The sequence below is a fragment of the Mustela nivalis genome (assembly GCF_964662115.1).
Source record: "Mustela nivalis genome assembly, chromosome: 2".
In the NCBI taxonomy this organism is placed as follows: Eukaryota; Metazoa; Chordata; class Mammalia; order Carnivora; family Mustelidae; genus Mustela; species Mustela nivalis.
The window spans coordinates 32,752,075-32,776,592 of NC_139021.1; the positions used below are offsets into that span (position 1 = coordinate 32,752,075).

At 40.1% G+C, this 24,518-nt stretch overlaps 1 protein-coding gene across 50 annotated transcripts in view; it reads right to left on the reverse strand.

Annotated features, from left to right (window-relative positions):
• The window catches only part of RIMS2 (regulating synaptic membrane exocytosis 2), a 596,172-nt gene that overhangs the window by 5,377 nt on the left and 566,277 nt on the right, over window positions 1-24,518 (reverse strand). For 49 of the 50 annotated variants that reach the window (XM_082719297.1, XM_082719284.1, XM_082719290.1 and 46 more), the window contains 2 exons: window positions 4,165-4,306; window positions 34-146 (listed from right to left, as the gene is read on the reverse strand). In XM_082719297.1, coding sequence (XP_082575423.1) covers window positions 34-146; window positions 4,165-4,306 — 255 coding nt within the window. Of the gene's footprint in view, window positions 1-33; window positions 147-4,164; window positions 4,307-23,653; window positions 23,809-24,518 lie in introns of those variants that run through there. The other variant, XM_082719310.1, reaches the window with a different exon arrangement.

A 24,518-nucleotide genomic window follows, 5' to 3' on the forward strand; every position in this document is an offset into this window, starting at 1 on the left:
GAACAACGAAATCAGATGACAAAAAATTCTTACCCATTGCAGGTGTAGCCAGAGTCTGGCGCCCCACTAGCTGGGCAGGGCCAAGGCCATCCAGGAAATCGCTGAACTGGCTATCGGAGGCCAGGCGGACACCAGGGAAAATCAGACTAAAAGCAAAATAACACATGGGATTAAACCTTCAACCCATTTACTCTCAGGCAGCTCGGGTTTCCCTCTTGCCCCTATTCGGGGGCAGGAGCAGTTACCACCATGGTTTTGTCGCTTGTATTAATGGACCCCAATCACTGTGTTCCACCACCCGTGGCTCACCCTTTCTCGTTCTCTAGCAACCCATATATGTCACCAGAAGCACCTGTTACGCCAGACTGCAGGCTGCTGTGTATGAGTCTTTCTCCTCCTTGTCTGGAGGGCCTGGCCTGTGATTTCTATCAGCAGCCCTCGATACCTACTGAGCCCTTACTCCACGAATAGGCATTCACGGATTTAATCCTCTTAGCTGCACTGGGAGATAGATTCTATTATCCTGTTTTACAAATGAAGAAACTCTTCTAGATCATTCCCATCAGTACACAAAAACCTGCAGTTACTCTTCCACCCTAAAAAAAAAAAAACAAAAAACAAACAAAAAAAACAAAACTTCTACCTTAAAAAAAAAATCCCTTTCCTAACTCCCCTTCTTACTCTAGCTCCCACCCCATTTCTCTACTCCAAGCTCCTTGAAAGAGTTTACTCTACGGGTTGTCTTCAGTTTCTTTTTTCTTGTTCTCCCTTGAAACTGTATTCAGTTTTTCCTTGCTCTCTTGCTTGCTTGATTTTTCTCCACCCACCAAGGTCACCCAGGGGGCCACACGGGTAACCCAACTGTTCATACTCAGCACTTGTCTGATTTAACACATTAGTATCAGCGGACACAATGGAGCCCTCCTCTCCATTGAAACACTTGGTTCACTTTGGTTCCTAGACCCTCTGGTTCCCTGATTTTCCTCTTTGGCAACTCTACCTCAGTCTCCCTTACTGGTTCTACCATTAAGCATTGAGAGCCCAATACTTGGACTTCTTATTTTTCCTGCATGCCCCAGTGTCCTTGGTAATCTGATGCAGTTTCACAGTTTTAAAGGCCATCTATGCTGACATGGCCTAGACTGCCATCTCCGGCTTGGACCACAGACCTGCTATTAGTATTAGATCTGCTTTGCCTACCTGTCTGCTTGGATGTCTAACAGGCAACTGATACTCAATTTGTCCCACACTGACTCCCAACCTCAAAACAAACAAAAAGCCAAAGTCTATTCCTCTCAAGGGCTTCTCATCTTAAATGGCAACTTCATTCTTTTGACTGTCCAGCCTTGGGTTAGCCTTTCCTCTTTGTTATGGACTGAACCTTGTCCCCCACCGAAGCATTTGCTGAAGCCTTAATCCCCAGTATGACCCGCACATGGACATAGGGCCTTTAAAGAGTTAATTATGGTTAAATGAGCTCATAAGGGTGGGGTCCTACTCTAATCTAACCTCATCTGATGGTTTCCTTTCCTTTTTTTTTTTTTTTTTAAGATTTTATTTATTTATTTGACAGACAGAGATCACAAGTAGGCAGAGAGGCAGGCAGAGAGAGTGGAGGAAGCAGGCTCCCTGCTGAGCAGAGAGCCGGACGAGGGGCTCGATCCCAGGACACTGGGAACATCCACTGAGCCACCCAGTTGCCCCTGATGGTTTCCTTTTAAGAAGAACAAGAGATTTCAGGGGTTTGCTTGCACAGGAGAAACACCATGTGAGCACACACTGAGAGGAGGCCATCTGCAAGCCAAGGAGATACTCCAGGAAAAACCAAGCCGGATAACACCTTGATCTTGGACTTCTAGTCTCCAGAACTATGAGAAACTAAATTTCTGTTGTTTAAGCTACCCAATCTTTGGTATTTTGTTAGGGCAGCCTTAGCAAATGGATACACCCCCTTTCTCTCCTTACTTACATCAGAGGTACCAATAAATCTTATAGGCTCTACTGTAAAAATGCATCTAGAATGTGACCTCGCATTATAATGCTACCACTGTGGTCCCAGCCTTTATCTTCTGCCTGCAGTCTTACCGAACAGTCCTCTGGATGTTCCCTCTGTGGCCAAATTTACTTTCCACCCCCGCAGCAATCAGAGCGGTCTGTTAAAATTCAAGTCAGGGAACATCAGGACTCTACTCAAATCCGCCATTGGTTTCTCGTCCCTCTCAGAGGAAAAGCAAAGTCCTCACACTGTTATTATAAAGTCGATGCAAGCTGTCCACTCCTTGCCTCCCATGTTAATGTCTACTCCCGCCCTTCCAGCACAGTCCTGCCTTCCCCACCGCTGATGCAGGCAAACTGCTTCCTCCAACTCTCAGAATGGGTTCGGGCTGGAATGTTCTTCCCTCGAATGTCCACATTCTTCAAATCTTTACCCAGACACATTTTTCTCCCTGTCCCTACATGACAGCCACCCCTGCCCTCTCTCATCTCTATTCCTTTCTTTTTCTCTTTGGCACTCGCACTACCGAATCTACTATTATTTTATGAATTTTCCTTATATCTACGTATTAACAACTTTTCTTATTTATTGTCCATCTTATCTTTTAGACCATAAGTTTGGTGAGGGTAGGGCTTTTTGTTCATTTGTTTCTATTTTGTTCACTGATATAACTCCAGCCCCTACAACCGTGTCTGGAATATTGTAAGCACTTAATAAATACTTATTAAGCAAAATCAATTAATTAGAAGTTAAATAATTATCCAAGTTCCTACAGTACCAAAAAACAGAGGAGAACTTAAGCCTATATGATTTTAAAAAGCCAATAGTCTTAACCACTAATGGATTTTGGCCCCCTTGTATGACTTATATACCAACTGAGCACAGTGCCTAGAACGCTGGAAGGCGTGGAAAACATTTGTTAAATGAATATGCATATTCAACCTATTTCTCCCATAAAATATAAACATCTGGGGTGCCAGGGGCCACAGCTGGAACATTTTTGTATCCCTAACAGCATCTACCATAGCATTCTGCAACGAGGAATGCTCCATGCACATTCATTTTTTAATTGCTTCTCCATCCCTTTTAAGACTTCCTTGATGAACATCAAATCTGTTTCTTCTCCCAACCTAAATCCCCAAATAGATAGTTAATCCAAGCATTTTAACTGGTATCCCACACAATCTTACTGATACATGTATGGAAACCATGTTCCTCTCCCATATTTATATAGTCCTGCTAGACAAACGTTCCTCTTTGCCTCACATCTGGCCACATCTTTGTTGTCTAAACGTCTGATGCTTCCATGCTGACGACAGAGGGAGGTCCGTAAACCCCAGTCTCCTCGATTATCCTCCTCTGGCCACCATCTATAGATCTGTGGTTGCTGATTATTGTCAATCTGTCGGTCATGGGGCTACATTATCTCGACAAATGCTCTGAAAATGTCCGGGCTACAGCTGATTCAAGGAAGAGGTACTGCTGACTACATAAAAGAGGGGCTCACTACCTTCCTTTGTGGCATTATGTCTATCTGAACTGCCTGCTACTTCTAGGAATGAAGTATGTGTCAGGTATTCTAGAATTTTTAGGAATCCATCTTAAGAGCCAAGATTAGGGGGCACCTGGGTGGCTCAGTGGGTTGGGCCTCTGCCTTCGGCTCGGGTCATGATCTCAGGGTCTTGGGATCGAGCCCCGCATCAGACTCTCTGCCCGGCGGGGAGCCTGCTTCCTCCTCTCTCTCTCTCTGTATAAAATCTTAAAAAAAAAAAAAAAGGTGCCAAGATTAGAGCAATTAGCATTGTTCACGTGGTACAGCTGGAGAGCTAACTCTTTTCTGGGTGTCTCTCTATATTACTTGAAACCAGGCAAACTTTTACGTGCATGTACTGTGACAGTCATATTTCAGTGCCTTGCTGTTAAAGCAAAACGCTTTATCCTCAAACCTATTTCCCTTGATAGAAAAAGCCAGCTAGGTCCCTCTTCTCGGGGGTAGGCGAGCCAAAGTTCTCTTCACAGCCCATCCACCAGTGGAAATGAAAATGGAGCTCTCAAGATGTGAGTTTGCTTCTGGGAAAGCACAGAGAGAGAGAGAGAGAGAGAGAGAGGAAGGAGAGGGTCCCGGTAAAGGCACAGAGGAGACGCGCACCACGGCGGGCCTCACTCACTTTCCTTCCGAGCTGTAGCTGTTCATGCTGCCGTCGGTCGATTCTCGGCTTGCCTGGCGGGTCATCCAGTTCCTCATCTCCACAGCCAGGCCCGTTTCCGTGCTCCTCTGGACAGTGCTCCGTAGCTTTTTACCTCCTGCTTCTGCACAGACGGAAAACAAGAGACAGGATAGCTTTTGTCATCACCATCCGCTAACGAAAAATACTCAGCCAGCGTGGGGAAGCTCCTCAGATGGAAAGAACTGCAGAAAGACAAAGTGCTCTTATTCAGGAGACACACCGAAAAGGTATTTCCCACCATGACTTGTTGTGTGGGATGAAAATATTCTTAAAAAATCTTCAAGAAGCACAAAGTACCATTGGTTTTTTTTTTTCCCCATTTAAAGCAGTGTTCGAGTTGGTTATGAAAGGAACACAAAGGTTCAAACTAAAGGAAAACAACATAAGCTTTGTTTTCACTGTAATATTTAAATATGCTAATTTATGCCTGTCTTTTTCTTTTTTCCTTTCTTTTGATCATAATGAAATGATTAGGCCTTGACTCTGTTTCCAAAGAACAGGTGATGAGTAAACCTCAATTCTAGCCTTAACTCTCAGACAAAAACCTGATATTGGCGGGTGATCGATATTAGAAGACAAAGAAAGCCATACAAGGGAGATAACCTGTCTGATATAGTTTTATATCTGTTGGTAACTTTCAGAGAGACTGTCAACAGGAATGCAAAAACCCAGCAATGCCACGTGAGAAGAGCTTTCTAATTTGGGATCATGAGTAGTCATGTCCTTTCATAGCTTAAATATGAGATTTACTTACAGGAGCCAATGTGAAGACCAGATGGGAAACTGAGTCAGAGACCACAGATGTGACAGAGTGTAAGAAGCGGAAGTGATTTGGACAGGTCAGGGAGGAAGGCGCTTGACAGAGGGAGTGGGATTTTAGCTGGGTTTGAGAAATGGGTACACTGGGACCTGAGAGGCAAGAAGGTAAGTGTTTGGGGTCAAGGGAAGGGCCTAGGCAAAGGCACGAAGGCAGGAAAAACCATGTGCTGCTGAGGGATGATGGAAGTAACTAGGTGAAGAGTAATGGTGGGGGAGTGTCAGACAAGAACCTGAGCCCCCAACACAGAGGGCCTTGCGTGTCAGAATGTGGAGCAGAGAGACCACTGAAGCTGGAGGGACAGGGGACAGTCCTATTTAAATTATTTAAATTATTATTAATTATTTAAATTAAGACAGTAACTATCTGTCTTAATTTACTTCTTGTTGGACCTAAATATGTATCTACATTGACCACGCATACCATTAGCTTTTGGGGTTGTGGTAAGCTCTTTTAATGCCTGATACTAATAATTTCATTTTAGATCAATAAACATTTGCTGACATTGACCTTGACTTCTTGAAATTCCTCCAGCAACAACGTATAATATTTGCTCACCCTTTTGAAACACTGCTTTAAATGTCATCTATTGTCTACTTCCAATCTCCATGTCTATCGAAATGCTCTAAAGTTTATATCAAATATAAGCTATGACTAATCTACCGCTCAGTTCCATAATAAGAGGCTGATATTTTAGAAAATTGATAGCAGACATGTTGTACTGATATGAACTGTAAGAGAATCTAAAGCATCTGTGATTGATGAGGGAAGGCTCTTCTTTACCAAGAAATATTAGTTATATTTAGTATATAATTAATACACTTAATAAGTGTCAAAGGAATGATAAAAATTTAAAATGACCAATTTGCAACCACCAATGGAATAAATAGTTCAGATAAGGCACATCAATGGATGCTAACAGCATTAGATGAAAGGATATTCACATGAACCCCACCCCCCAAAACAAAACAAAACAAAACCCCATTCCACAATTTAGTTTTGTTTGTTAAAGGTAAACACAGACTTTAACTCTGGGAGAGCAGCCAGCTATCACCATCTTAATCAAGTCATCAAACTTAGTAGCACTGATAGTGGGACAATCACAGGTACCTCCTGATAGAAAATACACAGTACCACTGATCAAGTCAGTCCAGACAAAAATATACAAACTGTTTCTAATTAGGTCTTTGGAACCAACTTCTAGTTTTCTAAAAACCAGAGGACCAAGTAAACGATAAATCTCACCCACATACACACACACACAGTAAACAAACACAGAACATGGGGTGTTGTTCAAGAGAACTGGCTTAGTCTCTTTAAAAAGTTAATATCATGAAAACAAACAAATAAACTAACAAGGTAGGGGAATCGGTCCAGATTTTAAAACATCACAGAGACATAACCATTAAATTCTATGAGTATACTCTGGCTTCTTTTGGGGGGAAAAAACAAAACAAGAAACCCTAAAAACAAAACACTCTAAAAGCAATTTTAGGACAAAGAAGGAAAATCTGAACATGGACTGGATATTAGGATAAGAAAATTGTTAATTTTCCTACATAGACAGTGGCATGTATTATAAAATATACCCTTATCACTAGAAATCAATGCTGAAGAACTTAGACCTGAAATGTTATAGTGTCTGCAACTTCCTTTCAAATACTAGAGCAGAAAATACATATAATACAGAAAAAAGAGAAAACATTTTTAGAAAAAGGATGGGGATGAAGAGACGCTTGTACTCAAAAATTTAATATTCATGATTATTTCACAGTGCTCTCCCAGCGGCCACATCCAAAAGTCATACAGTTCTGTTCCGTTGTACACCAGAATCAGGGAAGGTACCAGGCTGCTGTGAGGAGCCTGCCCAAGGGCTAGGTCCTGGGCTTTCCACGTGGCTGTACCGTTCTCTTCCCATGAAGAACGCCCATGCGGAAAATCACCTCCAAGTGAGCTGTACCACTGCGGGAGCTGAAAAATGTGGAATGAGGCGATCTCCAGGAGCCATAGGACCTTCAAAGGAAACGAGATTCCTAAAAGTGTCAGGATATAACATCTGACTCCACCATAGCAAGAATAATATGAAAACCTGCTGTTCCAGGGTGATGAGAACAAGCTACCATGTGTCAAAGAGTAACAATACAATGAACGTGTCATCCTTGGGTTTACAGACCCCCTTTTACCTACATTGTGTTCCGAACTCCAACAATCCCTGTTTACAGATACAGTGTCCATGGGCCCTGGCAGCTTATACAGAAAGTGACACAGCTGAAGTTGATACACAGTTCCCTGATCCAAATTCTCCGCTATTTGCTGACTTATTGTCAGAATACAGCCAGTGGGGAGACGGTGCAGCGAGCTCTGTGACTGCACACGGAAGGCCCCGTGAGCAGTGGCCGGTGGCGTGGGAAGGGCAGGGCCCCGGAAAGGCTCAGGCCCTGGTGTTGGACTGTTTCTCTGTGAAACAGGCTGGGTGACACTGAACCCATTACTTAGTCCCCCGGTGACTCAGTTTTCTCAAAACTGTGAAATGGCAAAGACAGTAATGCCCACCTCATAGGATTTTTGTGAGGATGAGAAAAACACTATATTTCAAGTGATTAAGAGAGTGCCTGATACATAGAGACTATTCAATTAAGGGTACTGTCCTTACTATTACTATCAGGTAGGGAATCAGAAAACATATTCCAGGCCCATCTCTACCCCTGACCAGCGGACTCTGTGGCCTCTCTGAGTTAGACCCTGAGTCTCTGCTTCCTCGTTTATGAAAAAGTCAGGGAATGGGGGAGGGGGTGGTAACAAACTATCTCTGCTGTCTTTTAGCTACAACGTCTATGACTTTGTGTCATTAGTGTAGGAACAAGATCATGATTAATGGCAGACACAGAGGAGATAAAACTACTCATTGTCATCTGATGCAATCAGAGAATTGTAAGCAACATGCTGCGTGTTTATAATAGGTCTTTATGTCTTTTAAATGTACTTTGATCTAATGCACACGCAGGCTTTTTTAAAAAGTAAATGTATTTTTCAGTACTACAAACCCTTTTGCATGACATTCACAATAAAAGTAATTTTGTCTAAATACAATGGATCGTGGTGATTCATATTTAATGCTTCAAATGCTTTGTCATGTCACCCACCCTGAACACTGGATTTGGAGAACAGTGGATGTGGGCGTCTACATAAGGTAAGGGTAGTAGGCAGAATTCTAAGATGGCCCCATGGTTATGTTACCTTACGTGGCAAAAGGGATTTGACCAATGTAATTAAGGTTACTAATCGGTTGACCTAAAGATAGGGAGATTATCCAAATAGGCCTGATAAAGCCACATGGGCCTTGTTTTTTTTTTTTTAATTTTTAAAAAGATCTTATTTATTTATTTGACAGAGAGCGAGAGAGATCACAAGTAGGCAGAGAGGCAGGCAGAGAGAGAGGGAGGAGGAAGCAGGCTCCCTGCTGAGCAGAGAGCCGGATGTGGGGCTCAATCCCAGGACCCTGAGATCATGACCTGCGCGGAAGACAGAAGCTTAACCCACTGAGCCACCCAGGCGTCCCTACATGGGCCTATTAAAGCCAGAATGCTTTCTCCAGCTAATTCTAGAAGGGTCACTGAGGGAGATCTGACACCCATGAGCGATTCAGTGTACCTCTGCTGGTTGAAGATGGAGGAACCACGTCGAAAGGACCCGGGAACAGCCTCTGGCCGCTGAGAGACAGCAAGTAACACGGGGGCATCAGCCTACAACTTCAAGGAACTAGAACCTGCCGATGACCTGGAAGCAGTTTTCCCCCAGAGCCTCCAGACTAGAACTCCGCCCTTCCAACACCGGGTTTCTGCCACTCACACCCTCAGCAGAAAACCCAGCCACACCACACCATTCCAGACATGTGGCTTACAGAACTACAAACTAATAAATGAGTATTTTATGCTGCTAAATTTGTGAAAATCGTTAAGCAGCAATAGATAATCTTTTAGATACATGTTCTTTTAAATGGCAAAATCTACAAAAAAAATCTATGGGGACCATAGGAGTGGCCCAAATGAAATTATTCTTAAGGACTCAATAGCCATGTTTAAAAAATACATTATTTTTTAAAAGTTTTACATACATATACTACATACATATCCATAAACATCTAAAATATAGGTGCCTGTGTGAGAATCTACAGATGTTTAAAAATACACAGTAGCGAACTATAGAACTAAGGCTCAGATTATGTTTTGCAGAGCCCTTAAAATCACTCTGGTATTAGGTATTTTAAAACATAATGTATTTGGAGAAGGTGCCTGCAGGTAAAAATCAAGTTCCTGAATTGCCAAACATCACAGGCAGAAAGCAAAACACAGGAGGTGTCCTTGTTATTCTGCTCTGCTTACTCTGATGACTCATTTAACTTGGCACCTTCTGTATTCAAAGAAAGCCACTTGATTAAAATAAACAACCATAAACAACCGGTCAGTTTCCTCTCAAATATCTAAAAACCCCTTGAGTGACTTGACAACAACAATCAAAAGATCCTGGACCTTTTCTGTTATTGGGTTTAGAAACTTTCCTAAGTCCCAAGATGAAGCTCCAAATGAAATGCCAAACTTCACGGTATGGTGACTTCTTTCTCAATCTTGTTCCCACAGAACCCATTCTTGCTTGCTCTCACGTGGATGGTCTCATCCCCGCTTTGCAGGCAGACTTACTGATGGGTCAGGATTTTCAGGCTGGTGGATTCTGAAAACTATCTTTAATTTGTAGTTTGCACCCCAGTTTGTGTGCCTTGAATTAATAAGGCACTGAATTTGCATATTATTGAAAATTACCATTTTCCAGAGTCAGTATAATTTAGAGAAGCCATGTGCATTACACTGAAAGAATTTAAAAATGCATTAAAATGAGAATTTCTAAAATGACTGATTCATAGAATTTCAGATGCTACCTCAGGGATCCATTGTGCCTTTGTGCTCGATGTATATTCCCTTATTGTAGCAATGAGCAAGTTGAGGTCCAGAAGTAGCTAGCTCCCCTTTAGTAGAAGACTTTCAAATGGAACTTTATTTCACCTAACTCCTCTCAATTCTTCAAACTTTCAAGTATAAGAAATGCTTTCAGCCCTTTATCCCACCTCAATGGTGGCCCCTGTGGACATACGTTTTCATCTGTGGATTATGTATCAATAGGGGATATTCCACGAGTTGAATGCTATAATTGCATATAAAAACTTGTGTACTTAGGTTTCCCGGGGCTTCTTACTGTAATAAATACACTTACTAAATACTTATTATAATAAATATAATTCAACCCCCTGAAAGTCTAAACAAAATAGGGACAAGCACCTGATAATTTCTTCTGAGTTAAACCAGGATCTGCATTAACAATTACAATAAAATAGAAATTAACAGAAGTGAGCAGTTGATCTCTAAAAATTATTTCAGAGCTTAACACAAATCCATTTGTTCCAACAGCTCTGTCAAAACTATTATGAAAGTTACATAGTTAACAGCTACAATACAGTGAACTATAAGCAGAATCACAATCATGACAGACATTGGGTCTGTTTTAATGTAGTCACCTGTCCCCCAAACTCTGAAGTTAGGCTTGCTCCATCAATGAACCCTGCAACTTCCGGGAGAAGCTTCCACAGCGGGAAGTGTGAGTCACCATGTCCCGCCCCTTTTATGTGGAAGCAGTTAGCCACAGGTACCTCCACCAGCCTGGGGCCGAGGACAGCCACAAGCATGACTCTTAATGCACATGAAGAAGGAGTGAGACAAGAATTCTTTGAGTTAAGCCACGAATAATTTAAGTCCTTTGTTATTACAGCATAACCTAACCTATTCTGGCAGATCCACAGACAACTGCTGGAAGACACAGTTCTATTCCCTTGTAACTAAGAGGTTCTAAATTTTTGACACTTTTTCCTTTTTCCAGCATCATTTAAATATTGACCACTTTGAATACAGTTCTGTTCATAAAATCTCGGCATTTGATGTCTTATTTTGTAACTGCTTTCCTTGCTTTTCTATTAGTATGCTTAAAGAGATTTTAACCATTGTTCTTAAACCTTAGGCTCATGTTTTAAAAATATTAAAATAACTTTTAATAAGCTTTTAATTTTAGAATAGCTTTAGATTTACAGGAAGATTGTTATGACCGTACGGAAAATTCCAGCGTACTCCACACCCCATTTCCCCTCTTATTAACATCTTACATGGCTATAGTACATTTGTCACAGTTAATGAACAAATACTGATACATGACTGTCGACTAAAGTCTATGCTTTATTTATTTATTTTTTTTTTAATCTGAAATTTTTTTTCTGATCCATGATGTCACATTACATTTTGTCATCAACATATCTCCTTAGACTTCCCTTGGAGACAGATTTTTTAAGTCTCTAATTCCTGACATTCGTTTACATTTATTACTCCTTTTAGTCCACTCTTTGTATGTGAAATTAACATGCTGTATTAAAATTTACCATAGTATAAGTATACCCATTAATGAAAACACTAATTTGAATTAAAAAACAATATATAAGTTGAAAATACTCAAGAGAAAAATAGAAAAATATGTCATGCTATAAATAATACTGAATGTATGAAAATAAATGATCAATACTAAATTAATTTATACTGTATGGTATAATTTATACTGTATAGAGTTTTTATTTTTTTATTTTTAAAGATTTTATTTATTTATTTGACAGAGAGAGGCACAGCGAGAGAGGGAACACAAGCAGGGGGAGTGGGAGAGAGAGAAGCAGGCTTCCTGCCAAACACGGAGCCTGATGCTGGGCTCAATTCCACGACTCTGGAATCATGTACTGAGCTGAAGGCAGACAGTTAACGACTGATACCCAGGCACTCCAGGGACAGAGTTTTAAGCTTATTAAAATAAGTTCAATTATGTTTCAGATAAAATTTAGATTAAAATCACTATTCCCAATGTAATTATTCAGGTAAACATCAGCATTGGATGTTAAAAATCATTTGATGAGAGATTTTTGGGAAAAAGGATATTCACATGGTACTAAAGTATCACCTCAGAGGTTACTTAGTAATTATAAAGGGAAAGATACATCTCCTCCATAGAAGGACACTGGTAGTCACCTCTAAACCAACTGACCAAACTTAGCATCCCTTAGAATGAGAGAACTTGACATTGTCGTTACTGATGGATGTATGAAGTTTACATCACCTGTAATTTAAACTGAAATTAACCACATTTCTAGACCTAATGTCCAGTTTACAGGAAACACAGGAAATAGAGAAAACAATCAGACAAATCCAGATTGTTAGATATCCTATAAGACAACTTTGTCTGGATTTTTTGAAAGTCAGTATCATGAAAAGAAAAGGTGAAAGTACTGTTTTAGATTATGTGTTACCAACTAAGAGTTATGAATGAACCTTGACTAGATCCTGGATTGAAGAAAAAAATATGTAACAAAATTTTTGCCTTCATAAGAAACAATTTTGAGATAACTAAAAAAATTGAGTATGAAGGAATATTAGATAGGCATTTTTGTAAATTTTATGTAGTTTTTTTTTTTATTAGGAGATGCATGCTGCAATTTAACTTACACTCAAATGTTCAGCAAGAATACATACTTTGTGTGTGTGTGTGAGAGAGAGAGAGAGAATCAGGGGAGAGACAGGAAAGATAAAGTCCACTAAAAACTGTCAATCTGTATAGTGGATGCTCACTGTACTACCTTTTTTTGTATGTTTAAAATAAAAGTTGGGGAAAATTCAATTATTAAATTCAAAACAAAGAAGGGAAAGAAAGAGCTCTTGTGTCTTGACTTACTACCATGTGGAGATAATTTGGATATAAAATCTACCTGCCTCTAGTCTTCATACGAGTGTTGTACAGTGGCTCTTATTACCACTTTCTGTTTGAGGAAACTGCTTGAAGGTGAAACTTGGAACAAAACCCTAGCAATGCCAACACCAGTGCTTATTTCTCAAAGAGGCTGGCTTCCATCTTTAGTATTTGGGACACTATTTTCTGCTTCCAGTGTAATTAGTGACTTGAAACCTCATCTCATGATCTCACTGCATGTCCATAAACTTAAATCATTTTATGAACATATTTAAGATTTTAGATCATTTATGCTTTCTTGTCTTATCATGAATGAAGAAATGTTAATTTTATTACTAAATTCTGACTTCAAGAATGAGATGGCAAAAAAGAAAGAGCCTCTTAACTATAGAGAACAAACTATTGGTAACCAGAGTGGCGGTGGGGGCGGGGGATAGTGATGAGGATGAAAAAGTACACTTATGATGAGCACTGAGTAATGTATAGAATTGTTGAATCATTGTATGGTACACTTGAAACTAATATAACACTGTATGCTAACTATACTGGAATTAAAATGTAAAACTTTAAAAAATTACCATAAAGATGAAAAAATATATGATAAAATTCAAACAAATGTGCCAGAAAGAGCTATTCCTTATTATATACATATGCATTTCTATCTCTCAGTAAGTTATTTTGGATTTAACCACACCAAAAAATGGAGATTTCATCAAATGATGCCATGGCAGTCAAACAGTTTTAAATACATAGTGAAAAACTATGGATTTGTTAGTGTGTGAGGTTAAAAAAGACCTTGATCCTTTTGTGTCTTGATCCTCATCTGTAAAACAAAGGGGCTATTACAAGAACAGAAAACTGGAGACCAGTATCTCCCATGAAAACAGTGCAAAATCCTCAACAAAATATTAGCAAATCAAATCCAACAATGTATAAAAAGAGTTATACACCATGATGAAGTGGGATTTATCCCAGCTATGCAATGCTGGTTCAATATTCATAAATTAATGAGTGTGATGCATCACATCAATAAGCTAGAAAATAAAAATCACACGGTCATATCAATATATCCAGAAAAAGCATTTGACAAAATCCAACACCTATTCATGGTAAAAACTCAGTAAACTAGGAATAGAGGATAGCTTTCCCAACTTGATAAAAAAGATCTATTAAAAAACTTAAAGCCAACATTACATTTAATAGTGAGAAACTCAAGACTCTCCTACCAAGATTCAATACAAAGCAAATATGTTCCTTCTCATAACTCCTTTCAACAGCTTACTGGAAATTTTAGCTAACGCACTAAACCCAAAAAAGACAATTAAATTATACAGATTGAGAAGGAAGAAATAAAACTTTTTTGCTCATGGGTGATATGAGTGCTTATGTAGAAAATTAAAAAAAAAACAAACACAAAAACCCCAGGTATAGAAACTCCTGGAAATAATAAATGATTATAGCAAGGTTGTAGGATACAAGGTTAGTATACAAAATTCAATTTTTTCCCTATATACTAGCATCGAACAAATGGAATTTGAAATGAAAAGACAAAACAAAACAAAACCCAGAACAATATCATTTATACTAGCATACAAAAAAATGAAAGAATGTTAGGTATGAGAAAAACTACAAAACTCTGATGAATGAAATCAAAGAATTAAATAAATGGAGAGATAGTCCATGTTCATGAATGTGAAACCTTAATATTGTTGAGACAGTAGTTCTCAACCTGATCTACAGACTCAATGCAAACCCAATCAAAATCCCAGCAATTATTTTGTAGATATTGACAAAGTGATTCTGAAGTTTATTAGGGAGAGGCAAAAGACCTAGGATAGTCAACACAAAATTGAAGGCAAAGAATAAAGTTGGAGGGCTGTCAGCTATGAACACTTGAAATTTGACACTATCGAATTTCAAGACTTACTTAAAGCTACAGTAATCAAGACAATATCGCACTGGTGAAACAATAGATAAACAGATCAACAAAACAGAACAGAGAGCCCAGAAATAGGCCCAGAGAGTGATGAATAGAGACCTGACACTATAATCTATGCGAAATAGTTTTGAAAACTGTAAAATGCCATACAAATCCATCTCTGAATAATGACTGCAGTCATGTGAAATTATCTAAAACTTGCAGCAAGAAACTTGCAGGAATAAATAAGTGGAGCCTTGACATTCAAAAGGGGAGAGAGAAAAGAGACTGCTGACCAAAAAAGCTTAAGGGGTTTCCTTCCCACACAAACCCATGGTTTTCAGATGATACCAAGGTGGATGCCGTTAAGTTGAGAGAAAAGAAGTGGGCAGGGCACAGAAGCTACAAACTAAAAGAACAAAATCTTCAGGCTAAAAAATCTTTGTCACATGAGGTGTTTGGCGGAGTTACTCATACTTGAAACTGACTGGAAATAAACAGACTGTATGACTACTGAATTTTTGAAGGACGAAGCCCACTTAGAAAAGTCTGTTCAGGGAAGCCTGGGTGGCTCAGTGGGTTAAGCCTCTGCCTTCAGCTCAGGTCATGATCTCAGGGTCCTGGGATCTCTGCTCAGCAGGGAGCCTACTTCCTCGGCTCTCTCTGCCTCCTTGTGATCTCTGTCTGTCAAATAAATAAACAAAATCTTAAAAAAAAAAAGTCTGTTCAACTCTTAAGGTACCTACGGAATTTCCTAATATGTACTAGAAGAAACAGGCTATTAATACTACATAGTCTCTTCTTCAAAGCAAATCTTTGTGGCCAATGAAGAATAAAGGCAAAGACATATTTTCCAAAAAGTATGTTAGAACGAGGTTGCCAGGTGAGTAAACCAAGGAATGTACTCTGTCAATCTTTGTACCTTCCAGGTGAGATTTGAGAATTTTTGTGGATAATAATTGTTTTGTGTTTCCTACTCTCCTTTCTTTTTTTTTTTTTTTAAACACCATTCTTTTTTTTTTTTTTTTAAAGATTTTCTTTATTTGAGAGAGAGAGAGAGAGCATGAGCTGGGGGGAGGGGCAAAGAGAGAGGGAGGAAGCAGAATCCTCTCTGAGCTGAGATTTCCAGGACCCTGACAGCATGACCTGACTCACTTGACTGACTGAGCCACCCAGTCATCTCCTTATTTTCTCCTTTCTAAATGAGAATTTTAATTTTCTTTACCCAGTTGCTACTGTACCATTTAAATGGAATATTCTATAAACAAATAACTTATCTCTAGGTTTGCTGATAGATACATAGATAGATAGAGGATAGATAGATATGATATATCCCTAGTTTATATAGAGCTGCAAGGCTGAATACAATTACTTAAAAAATTTGGTCCCTTCCAGCTCTAGAAGCTTCCTTCCACTCCATGATATGAACATAGAAACCAACCGGATATTTGTTCATTTATTCATTCACTACATATTTGCTAAGTTCTTACTTGGTGAAAGGCACTGTGGCAGATAAATATATGTCACGCTTGATCACAGAGTTCCCTATTATATAATTTTACAATTTAGTAGGTGAGGTAAGATAATAAATAATGACAATCTAAGGCAATATATTCAAAGTGCTATATGAGTACCATTGGGTATCTGAAGCCACACTGTCCAATACAAATAACTTTGTGTGAAGGTTGAAACTGTTCTATAGTTCTGCCCTGTCCAATAAGGTAGTCACCATTCATGTGTAGCTACTGAGCGCTCGGGGGATGGCGGGATGGGGGAGCCTGGTGGTGGGTATTTAGGAGGGCACCTATTGCATGGAGCACTGGGTGTGGTGCATACACAATGAATCTTGGACACTGAAAAAAAAATGTGGCTAATGTGACTCTGGAAATAATTTTCAATTTAATTTGGTTTCGATCTATTTAAATTTAAATAGCCAAATAACTAGTGCTTCCTGTATTGGAGAGCACAAATCTAGTTCAGAAAAAGGTAAACATATTTTGACATGGGATCATTAAGGGAATAATAACCATGACAATGCAGTTCACACACCTCTCTCCAAGGTAAGTATTACTACAAACATTTCACATAAAAGGAGGAAACTAAAGCTCAAAGCCAGGCATATGCCCATTCACCTTTTCCTCTGCCTACAGAAGCTTCTATGGTTTCTGAAAACTTCGTGGATAAGATATGAGTTGAGCTTTGAAGCGTAATTAGATATGATGCATATGCAGTGGTAGAAAAAGAATAGAAAGAAAAGCATGAACAAAAATTTGGAGGCAAAGAGCAAGAAGGTCTAGTTTTATTGAATGACTGGGTTCCCAAAGGGCCTTAGAAGATATGCTGTATAGAAGCACCTGATTGTTAAAGGCTCTGAAGGTCAGGCCAAAGGACACTACCTACTGGGAGATGGGAATCTACTGAAGTTTCTGGAGGAAGACCAGTGTCAACATTAAGATGATATTTAAGGGAACTGACACAGAGGCAATGGAGGTAGGTTGGAGGGGAGACCCAGCAGGTGGAGAGCAGACTGGGAGACTCTCAGAAGATTCTGAAGGGGAGCAAATGTGTCCCTAAACTATCCAGGTGACAATAAGAATGGGAAGAAAGAAAGCAGTTCCTCGGCTGAGGCTACCAACTGGTGGCACACATTTGGTCAACAGGTTATGTTTCGTTTGGCTCAAATAATGTTTATAATTTTTCATTTAGCTGCCAACATTGTAAAAGTTAAAGATTTGAAGTAAACATTCAGATTTACAGCTTTTCTCTTATGGAAAAAAGAGTAAGTTTGCCAACCCTGGGCTGATATTCAATTGGCATCAACTAACTAGAACAGAGTGTTCGCCATTCCTTTTTGGATGGATAGGATTTCTCAAGCTTTTCAGAGTGCTTGCTTTTCCCATTTGTATGACATCTGGTCTACCTCACTGATGTATGTTACCTGCCTAGCCCCGAGTCACAGGATAGTAAGGGAGCAATTGATCATGAAAATTGCTAAAATAAACAGTCCTTTCACTGTAGTCTCCTAGGTAAAATCTAATTCTTAAGAAATAGTACTTCAAAACTTACACTGACACTATCATTTTTATAATAGCTTTTTTCTTCAGTTGTTCAAATAATATTATATACACAGAGCACTAGGTAAGTCCCCCTCCTCTTCATCAAACACTCTTATGTTAGGAGATAGAGCAAATGTATAGAACGATCTTGTCTGATCAATAATAAGTGTATACTTAAGAACAACAGAGGGTACTTATATTAAACCACAGACCTTGGCAGCAATGAGATGCTGCCATTAGCACCTTCTAGTGGGTTTCTTTTGTAAGTCGTAATAATACACAAGAATGTCTCCATAGGGAAGCTCATCCCCATTACTAGCTCTGAATTTAGTGAACTTATTGAAGGATGAAAGCAAACTGGGGTTAAACGTTACATTTGTATTAGAGTTATAAGCTGTTTTAAAGATCCTGTTCGGACACCTACCAGTGAAAAATTTGGACTCTCAGATAACAAGGTAGTATTTAATAAGCACTCCAAATGGAACTGTTCTTTTGTTTATCTTTAATTTCAAAATCGTTTGCTTCACTTATCTGCCTAGAATGTAAACCTAATATTAAAATATTGTGCTATTTTTAAATATGGCATAGACTCATTAATGAAATGATTTATTATATAATTATATACAATCAATTCAAAAAATCACATAAAAATACATAATCAATCATCTAGGAAAAATAATATCTCCTAAGGAAAGATACAAATTCAGACTAAAACTGTCATTGTGAGGATGTGCAAAAACTATGATCACTGAATTTTAAAAAGTCTAGATCACATGTTAAATTTAAAATTAACATAAATAAAATAAATAACAATAGCAGCCAGTTAAAATGGTATCTACTGGGGTGCCTGGGTGGCTCAGTGGGTTAAAGCCTCTGTCTTTGGCTTGGGTCATGATCTCAGGGTCCTGGGACCGATCCCCGCATCGGGCTCTCTGCTCAGCGGGGAGCCTGCTTCCTCCTCTCTTTCTCTGCCTGCTTTCTGTCTACTTGTGATCTCTGTCTGTCAAATAAATAAATAAAATCTTTAAAAAAAATAAAATAAATAAAATGGTATCTACTTCGAAAAGAATGGTAGAACTATATACTATTATTAATAGACATTAAGTGGATACTTTGCTAGCCATGATGTCTGTACTTGGGAGGATTACATTTTAGTGTATGGAGATGTTTTTATTCCAGTGGAACATGGACAAAGTCCCATAATCAAATGGGACTACTTATTAAGAATTAAGTGTATCATTTACCATATACAAAGATTAGACTAAGATAGTACTTTTTATACTCTTCTTATCAGTTGCATGACCTCTTAAAGAGTGGGGGTGAATTAAATAGGTCTTTTCTATTAGTCTCTTTAGTTCCTTTTATATTAATTCCTCATAGCTTCACTATTGTATGCAAAAAACCTTTCCCCAATTTTTCTGGTGATTTAAAATTATTCCTGTTTCTTGGATGGTTTTCCTGTAATTTAATTTTCAACCTAGTGCATGTAAAAGAAATTAAATGAATTAATTTATTCAGTTAAATAGCATTAAGTCAATAAGCTCTCTTCTGTAAGATCACCAAGCCATATTTTAACCAAAGAAGGCAGGCCATAAAATCAAGTACACCAAATTCATCACATCATTATATGTACCTAACTGAACAAGAATCACTAGCCCCGAACCACAGGTCACAACATTAAAATAGCCTCTGAGAAACCAGATCTACCAAGTGTTAGAAAATGTGCCATTTTCTTACATTATAAAACCATAACCACTTACCATTGACTCTATGGGTGGGAAGTTGTGGGGCTGCTTCTCCTATTAAGAATGCTAAGTTTTCCTTGAAATGATGCCTTCTTTGTTAGAATTACCTGTAATGTTTAAAAATTCTACATACAATAATATTCCACATTAGGGAGGCAGACTCACAGAATCAATGTTGATGGCAAGTAATTTATATATCTCGTAGGATTCAATGATAAAATAAGTAGACATAATTCATACACTGTTAAGTAACATGTAAGGGGCTACTATTATTACTTAAAAAAATGCTGGGGTGCCTGGGTGGCTCAGTTGGTTAGGCATCTGCCTTCAGCTCAGGTCATGTTTCTGGGTCCTGAGATCGAGCCCCACATCGGGCTCTGTGCTGAGCACAGAGTCGGCTTGTCCTTCTCCCTCAGCCCCTGTCCCACCCGGTTCATGCTTGCTCTCTCTCAAATAAATAAATAAAATCTTAAAAAAAAAAAAAAAAAAGCTATTCAGAGATTGGAGAATTGTTATTTGGTATATATCCAGTGACAAAGAAGCACAAATAAAATAACATAACAAAGAACTATAAGCATACAAAAAAGCTTTTATAAAGACCAATCAGGAATCTTATTTTGCTTACAGGCATGTTCCTTTCATCCTCAATGCAGTCAGCCCCACTGAAATTTATAATCCATGGCCAAGTTGCTTAATGTCTCTGAGTCTCAGTGTTCACATGTGTAAAATGTTGAAAATAATAATCCCTTTGGAGAATCATGAAACCAAAAGAATGTGGCATACAGGTGTTCAATAAATGCCAACTACTAATAATATACTGTACATGGTCATCAACTCCACAGCATATTACTAGTAAATGTAGTATAATAAGGAAGAAACAATACACAGAGTAGTTAGGATTATAAACTCCAGAGCCAAATTATGGATTTAGATCCCAGTTTAGCAACTTCCTAGCTATGGGCTCTGAGCAAATTGCTTTCACAGGTGTGCAGGAGGGCCTGACCCCCCAGGTGAGGGACGGGGAGCTGTCACTGAGGCCGAAATCCAAGTTTCACTCTCACTTTCTTAGGACACCCTTCCCTAACTCCTAAATTTTCTTATAATTCTTACTGTACTCAGTACTTCACCTTCCTAACACTGGTCAGTTCTAACTACATAGTTGTTCCTATTAATACGTCTCCATTAGATTGGAAGATCTAAAAGTATGGGGAGCATATCCAACTATTTCAAGGACTACTGACGCTAACACATCAAATAGCCACACTAAATATGTTTGAATGAACGAATGAATAAAGAAGAATATAGTTTCTCAATAAACTTTTTGGTACTTCTTGTGCGGAATGATGATGTCCAGATGTGCAGAATAAGAACAAATTGCGACTATGGAACTAGAAGGCAGAGGGCATTTGAATTAGTTATTGCACTATGTCTGATAAGACCAAAGGGGTGGGGGGAGATGAGCTTTAAAATCAGGCTAATTTAAAATCAGCTGCACAAGAAAAAATAAAAAAAATAAAAAATAAAATCAGTTGCACTCGTCAAATTACACGGGTTAGTAGACCCCTTATCTCTTTAGACAAATTGTTCTCAGCCAGTGTGAAAATCATGTTATGATGGATTTACCTTTCTTAATACATTAGAATGGGCCTCACAGTTATGACTATAATAACATATTCCTGAACAAGCTTAAGAGAATATGTTACCTGCCTGAACTTCATATGTCCCTTGTGGGTGACTCAATAGTGGGGAAAAAAAAAGTAAGGAAGCACTGCTCCAGGCAGTGATTTCTAACTTTTACAACTCTTGCAACTCTGCAGAGTACAGTAGAATACCCGAAAACACCTCAGGGTGTTTTTCAGGGATGGTAGAAATACTACAAGACAAAGAAAGTCAGGATCTCTTCTCTTGGCTGCATAAGTGACCGCGCAGCCCAGTAGAAAGACCATTCATTTACAGGGAGCACTCCCTCTCTAGTTACCTGTAGAGAACTATATGCTTAATTTTAAAACACTTCCTTATGAGACATTTTGTCTTGGCCAACTCGGTGAGCCATATTGTGGGACAGAAATCTGTTCCAACTTCCCATGTGTAGATATAGGATTTTCCTTTGGGATAGGTCTGTGTAAGCCAAGGTTGAATGACTGTACTTTCAATTTTGAAAATTCTCATGTTTATATAAGCTTTGCCTGTCTTTTAAGGATGGTATTTTATAAATTCAACAATTCTGGTTATAACTTAGGGAGGAATGATGGTAGTTTATCTGAAGCAAACTCAAGACTGAAGACTTGGTGTAAAAATTAAAAACTGAGTGTCTACAATAATTTGTTTTTATTTAAATACAGATTTTTCAGACACAGCTGGGTTTGAGTTCTAGCTTCACCGCTTGCAGGGTATGTGACTGTGGCCAAGTATATGCAAATAATAATCTAGTATAGCCCAGAGCTGGTGTGTAGGTTGTGTTGTGGACTGCCTGAGTTCACATGCAACTCTATGGCCTACTATGCCTGCCAAGTTGACCATGGGCAAGTTTCTGAACTTCCCCCTGCCTCAGTTTCCTCTTTGTGAAATACAAATAAAAATACTGCCTCATAACGTTGTTGTCGGCCTAAAAGAGTAAATACAGCTAAGTTCTTTGAACAGTGCTTGGCTCACAATTAACACTGAAAGTTTTAGCTACAATTGTGATCATTCAGTTACCCAATGGGATTTTCTAATTCCTTGACTTGTTTACACTCTCTGAGATTTTAAACATTTAATTACAGAAAACACATGAAATGTAAATGTACAAACAAAACCAGCAAAGCATTAGTATGAAAATTCAAAGTTGTGTTTGTACAGGGAATTATCCTACTACTCAACCTTTAGTGATCTATAGCAAAGTGAGATTGCAAACTGAGATTTCAACAATAAGCTAGAAGAAACCTGGATAGCTCTAACCAGTGAATTCTTTTGAAGACCATGTGCCTGTTCATCCTCCCAACTTCCAGCTCCCTGTCCCCCCACTGGGAAAAACAGGGGGGAAAGCATCTATCTCTACCTCTTCTCCCAGCAGGTAGTTTCTTCTAAATCAGGGCTCAGGGCAGATATCCTGATAAGAGGTCATAGACTGTCACAGAATAAAAGCAGAATAAACTCTATTACCATACATAGAGTTAACATGATAATAACCTGCTCTGCATTTATGAGTAAAGATGAACATGGTTTGCAATTAGCATATCAACAAATTAATGAACAGTATTTCAAATGTTGGGATGCCATTCTTTAGCAGCCAATTTTTACTTTGATATACAAAGTACATTTTTTTGGTGTGTGGGGGTTAGTTGTTAAATCTTATGAAAAGTTCTCCGTGAGGAAAACCTTTGTTGTGTTATTCAAAACTTTATGAAGGTCTTGAAACCACTTGGTGAGAAGTTTAAAACAATGAGTTCTCTTCTTCGCTTTTTCTCTTTAGCTTAATTATTATAATGGGATCTCCTAACACCGGAGATAGACAACCAATGGTCAGGTTGACAGCACTGTGCCCTGTGACCAGTGTCCAGTGTCCAGTGTCCAGAGTACAGACCCACCCGCCTTCAGCATGGTCAGCCTCTGACCTGTCCATTTCATGACCCCTTCTCCTCATCTGGAGCTTGAATTTACCCAAGCGGGGATTTCTGTTTCAAACTTTCACTGCTGCCTCCCCCTTTAATTTTTGAATACTTCTGTCCCCGAGACCAAATGTTAATACTGAAGACTGCGGGAGTGAACCAAAACATAGTGGGGTGCCCCCCAGACGGCTGCTGCCTTGCCTCCCACCAGACCACATCCTTACTCCACTTTCAAGCACCCGATCATGAACTTCATCAGGAAAGCGGCTTCCCAAGCCAGCGCTGGTGGAGCTCTCGGGATAACCAATAAACGGACTTGGCAGCTCGGCCAGCGCGCCTGGGGGGGTCTCTCGCCCGAGCGCAGTGCCCGAGAGCGGAGCGGAGCAGGGGCACAGCTACGGGCAGCGCTCCCTCCCCTGCCATCCGTCCACCCACCGAGACGCGAGAGGCGAACAGGCAGAAACGGCAACTACAGACGGCCTCACCTCCTTCTTCCTCCTCCAAGGAGTTCATGCAGGGAAAGTAGCCGGCCAGCGCCTCGAAGGAGGCGGAGAGGCTGCTCCGGCTCTGGGAGCGCTGCATGGAGCGCCCCGCGGCGCCGGCGCCCCCCAAGCCCTGCCGGCCCATCTTGGACGAAGACCCACTCTTCCCGCGGTACAAGATACGAGGCGTCTTGGCGGCTGGGGCGCGGCGACCGCAGCGCTTCGAGGGCCGGGACGGTGCGGCGGGACCCTGCGGGGTCTGGCCCCGGCCTCGCCGACCCCGTCGGGACCGGCCCGGACGCGGCTGTCCCGGCTGCCGGGTGCCTCCACTTTGTTGGGGAGGGGTCGGGAGGAGAGGGTCGCGACGGTGACCGGCGGAGACGCGGCTGCCCGCGGCGAAAAGTCCGAGGTCTCGCCGGGAGGGAGCTGAGGATCCCGGAGGCAGTGGCTGCCGGAGTCTCGCCGCCCTCCCCTCGCCGGGAGATGCTGCTGATGCTGTGGTCCCCGCCAATCAGCAGTCGCAGGAGGGAGGTGGTGGCGGTGGGCTGGCGGCTTCGGAGCGCGCGCTGCAGCTTCTGGGCACCTGCGACCCAGAGCAGCCCCTGCTAGCTCCTTCGCTCCACACCCCGCGCGCCTGCTGAGGGCCGGACAGTGTTAATTACAAGCACTACGTCAGGCATCGCAGGGGGTAACGCATCGGGCAAATTTTTGGTTAGTCACTTTCCCTTTCCTCAGTTTCACTTAAACCATTTGGTAACGCTCCTCAAGCATAGGCAGGAAATACTGAAATTTTCTCCAAATCCCAACACAAGCCTCCCCAATTTTTAATAGATTCCACGGAAGCCTAGAATTAAAGCTTTGTCTTTTA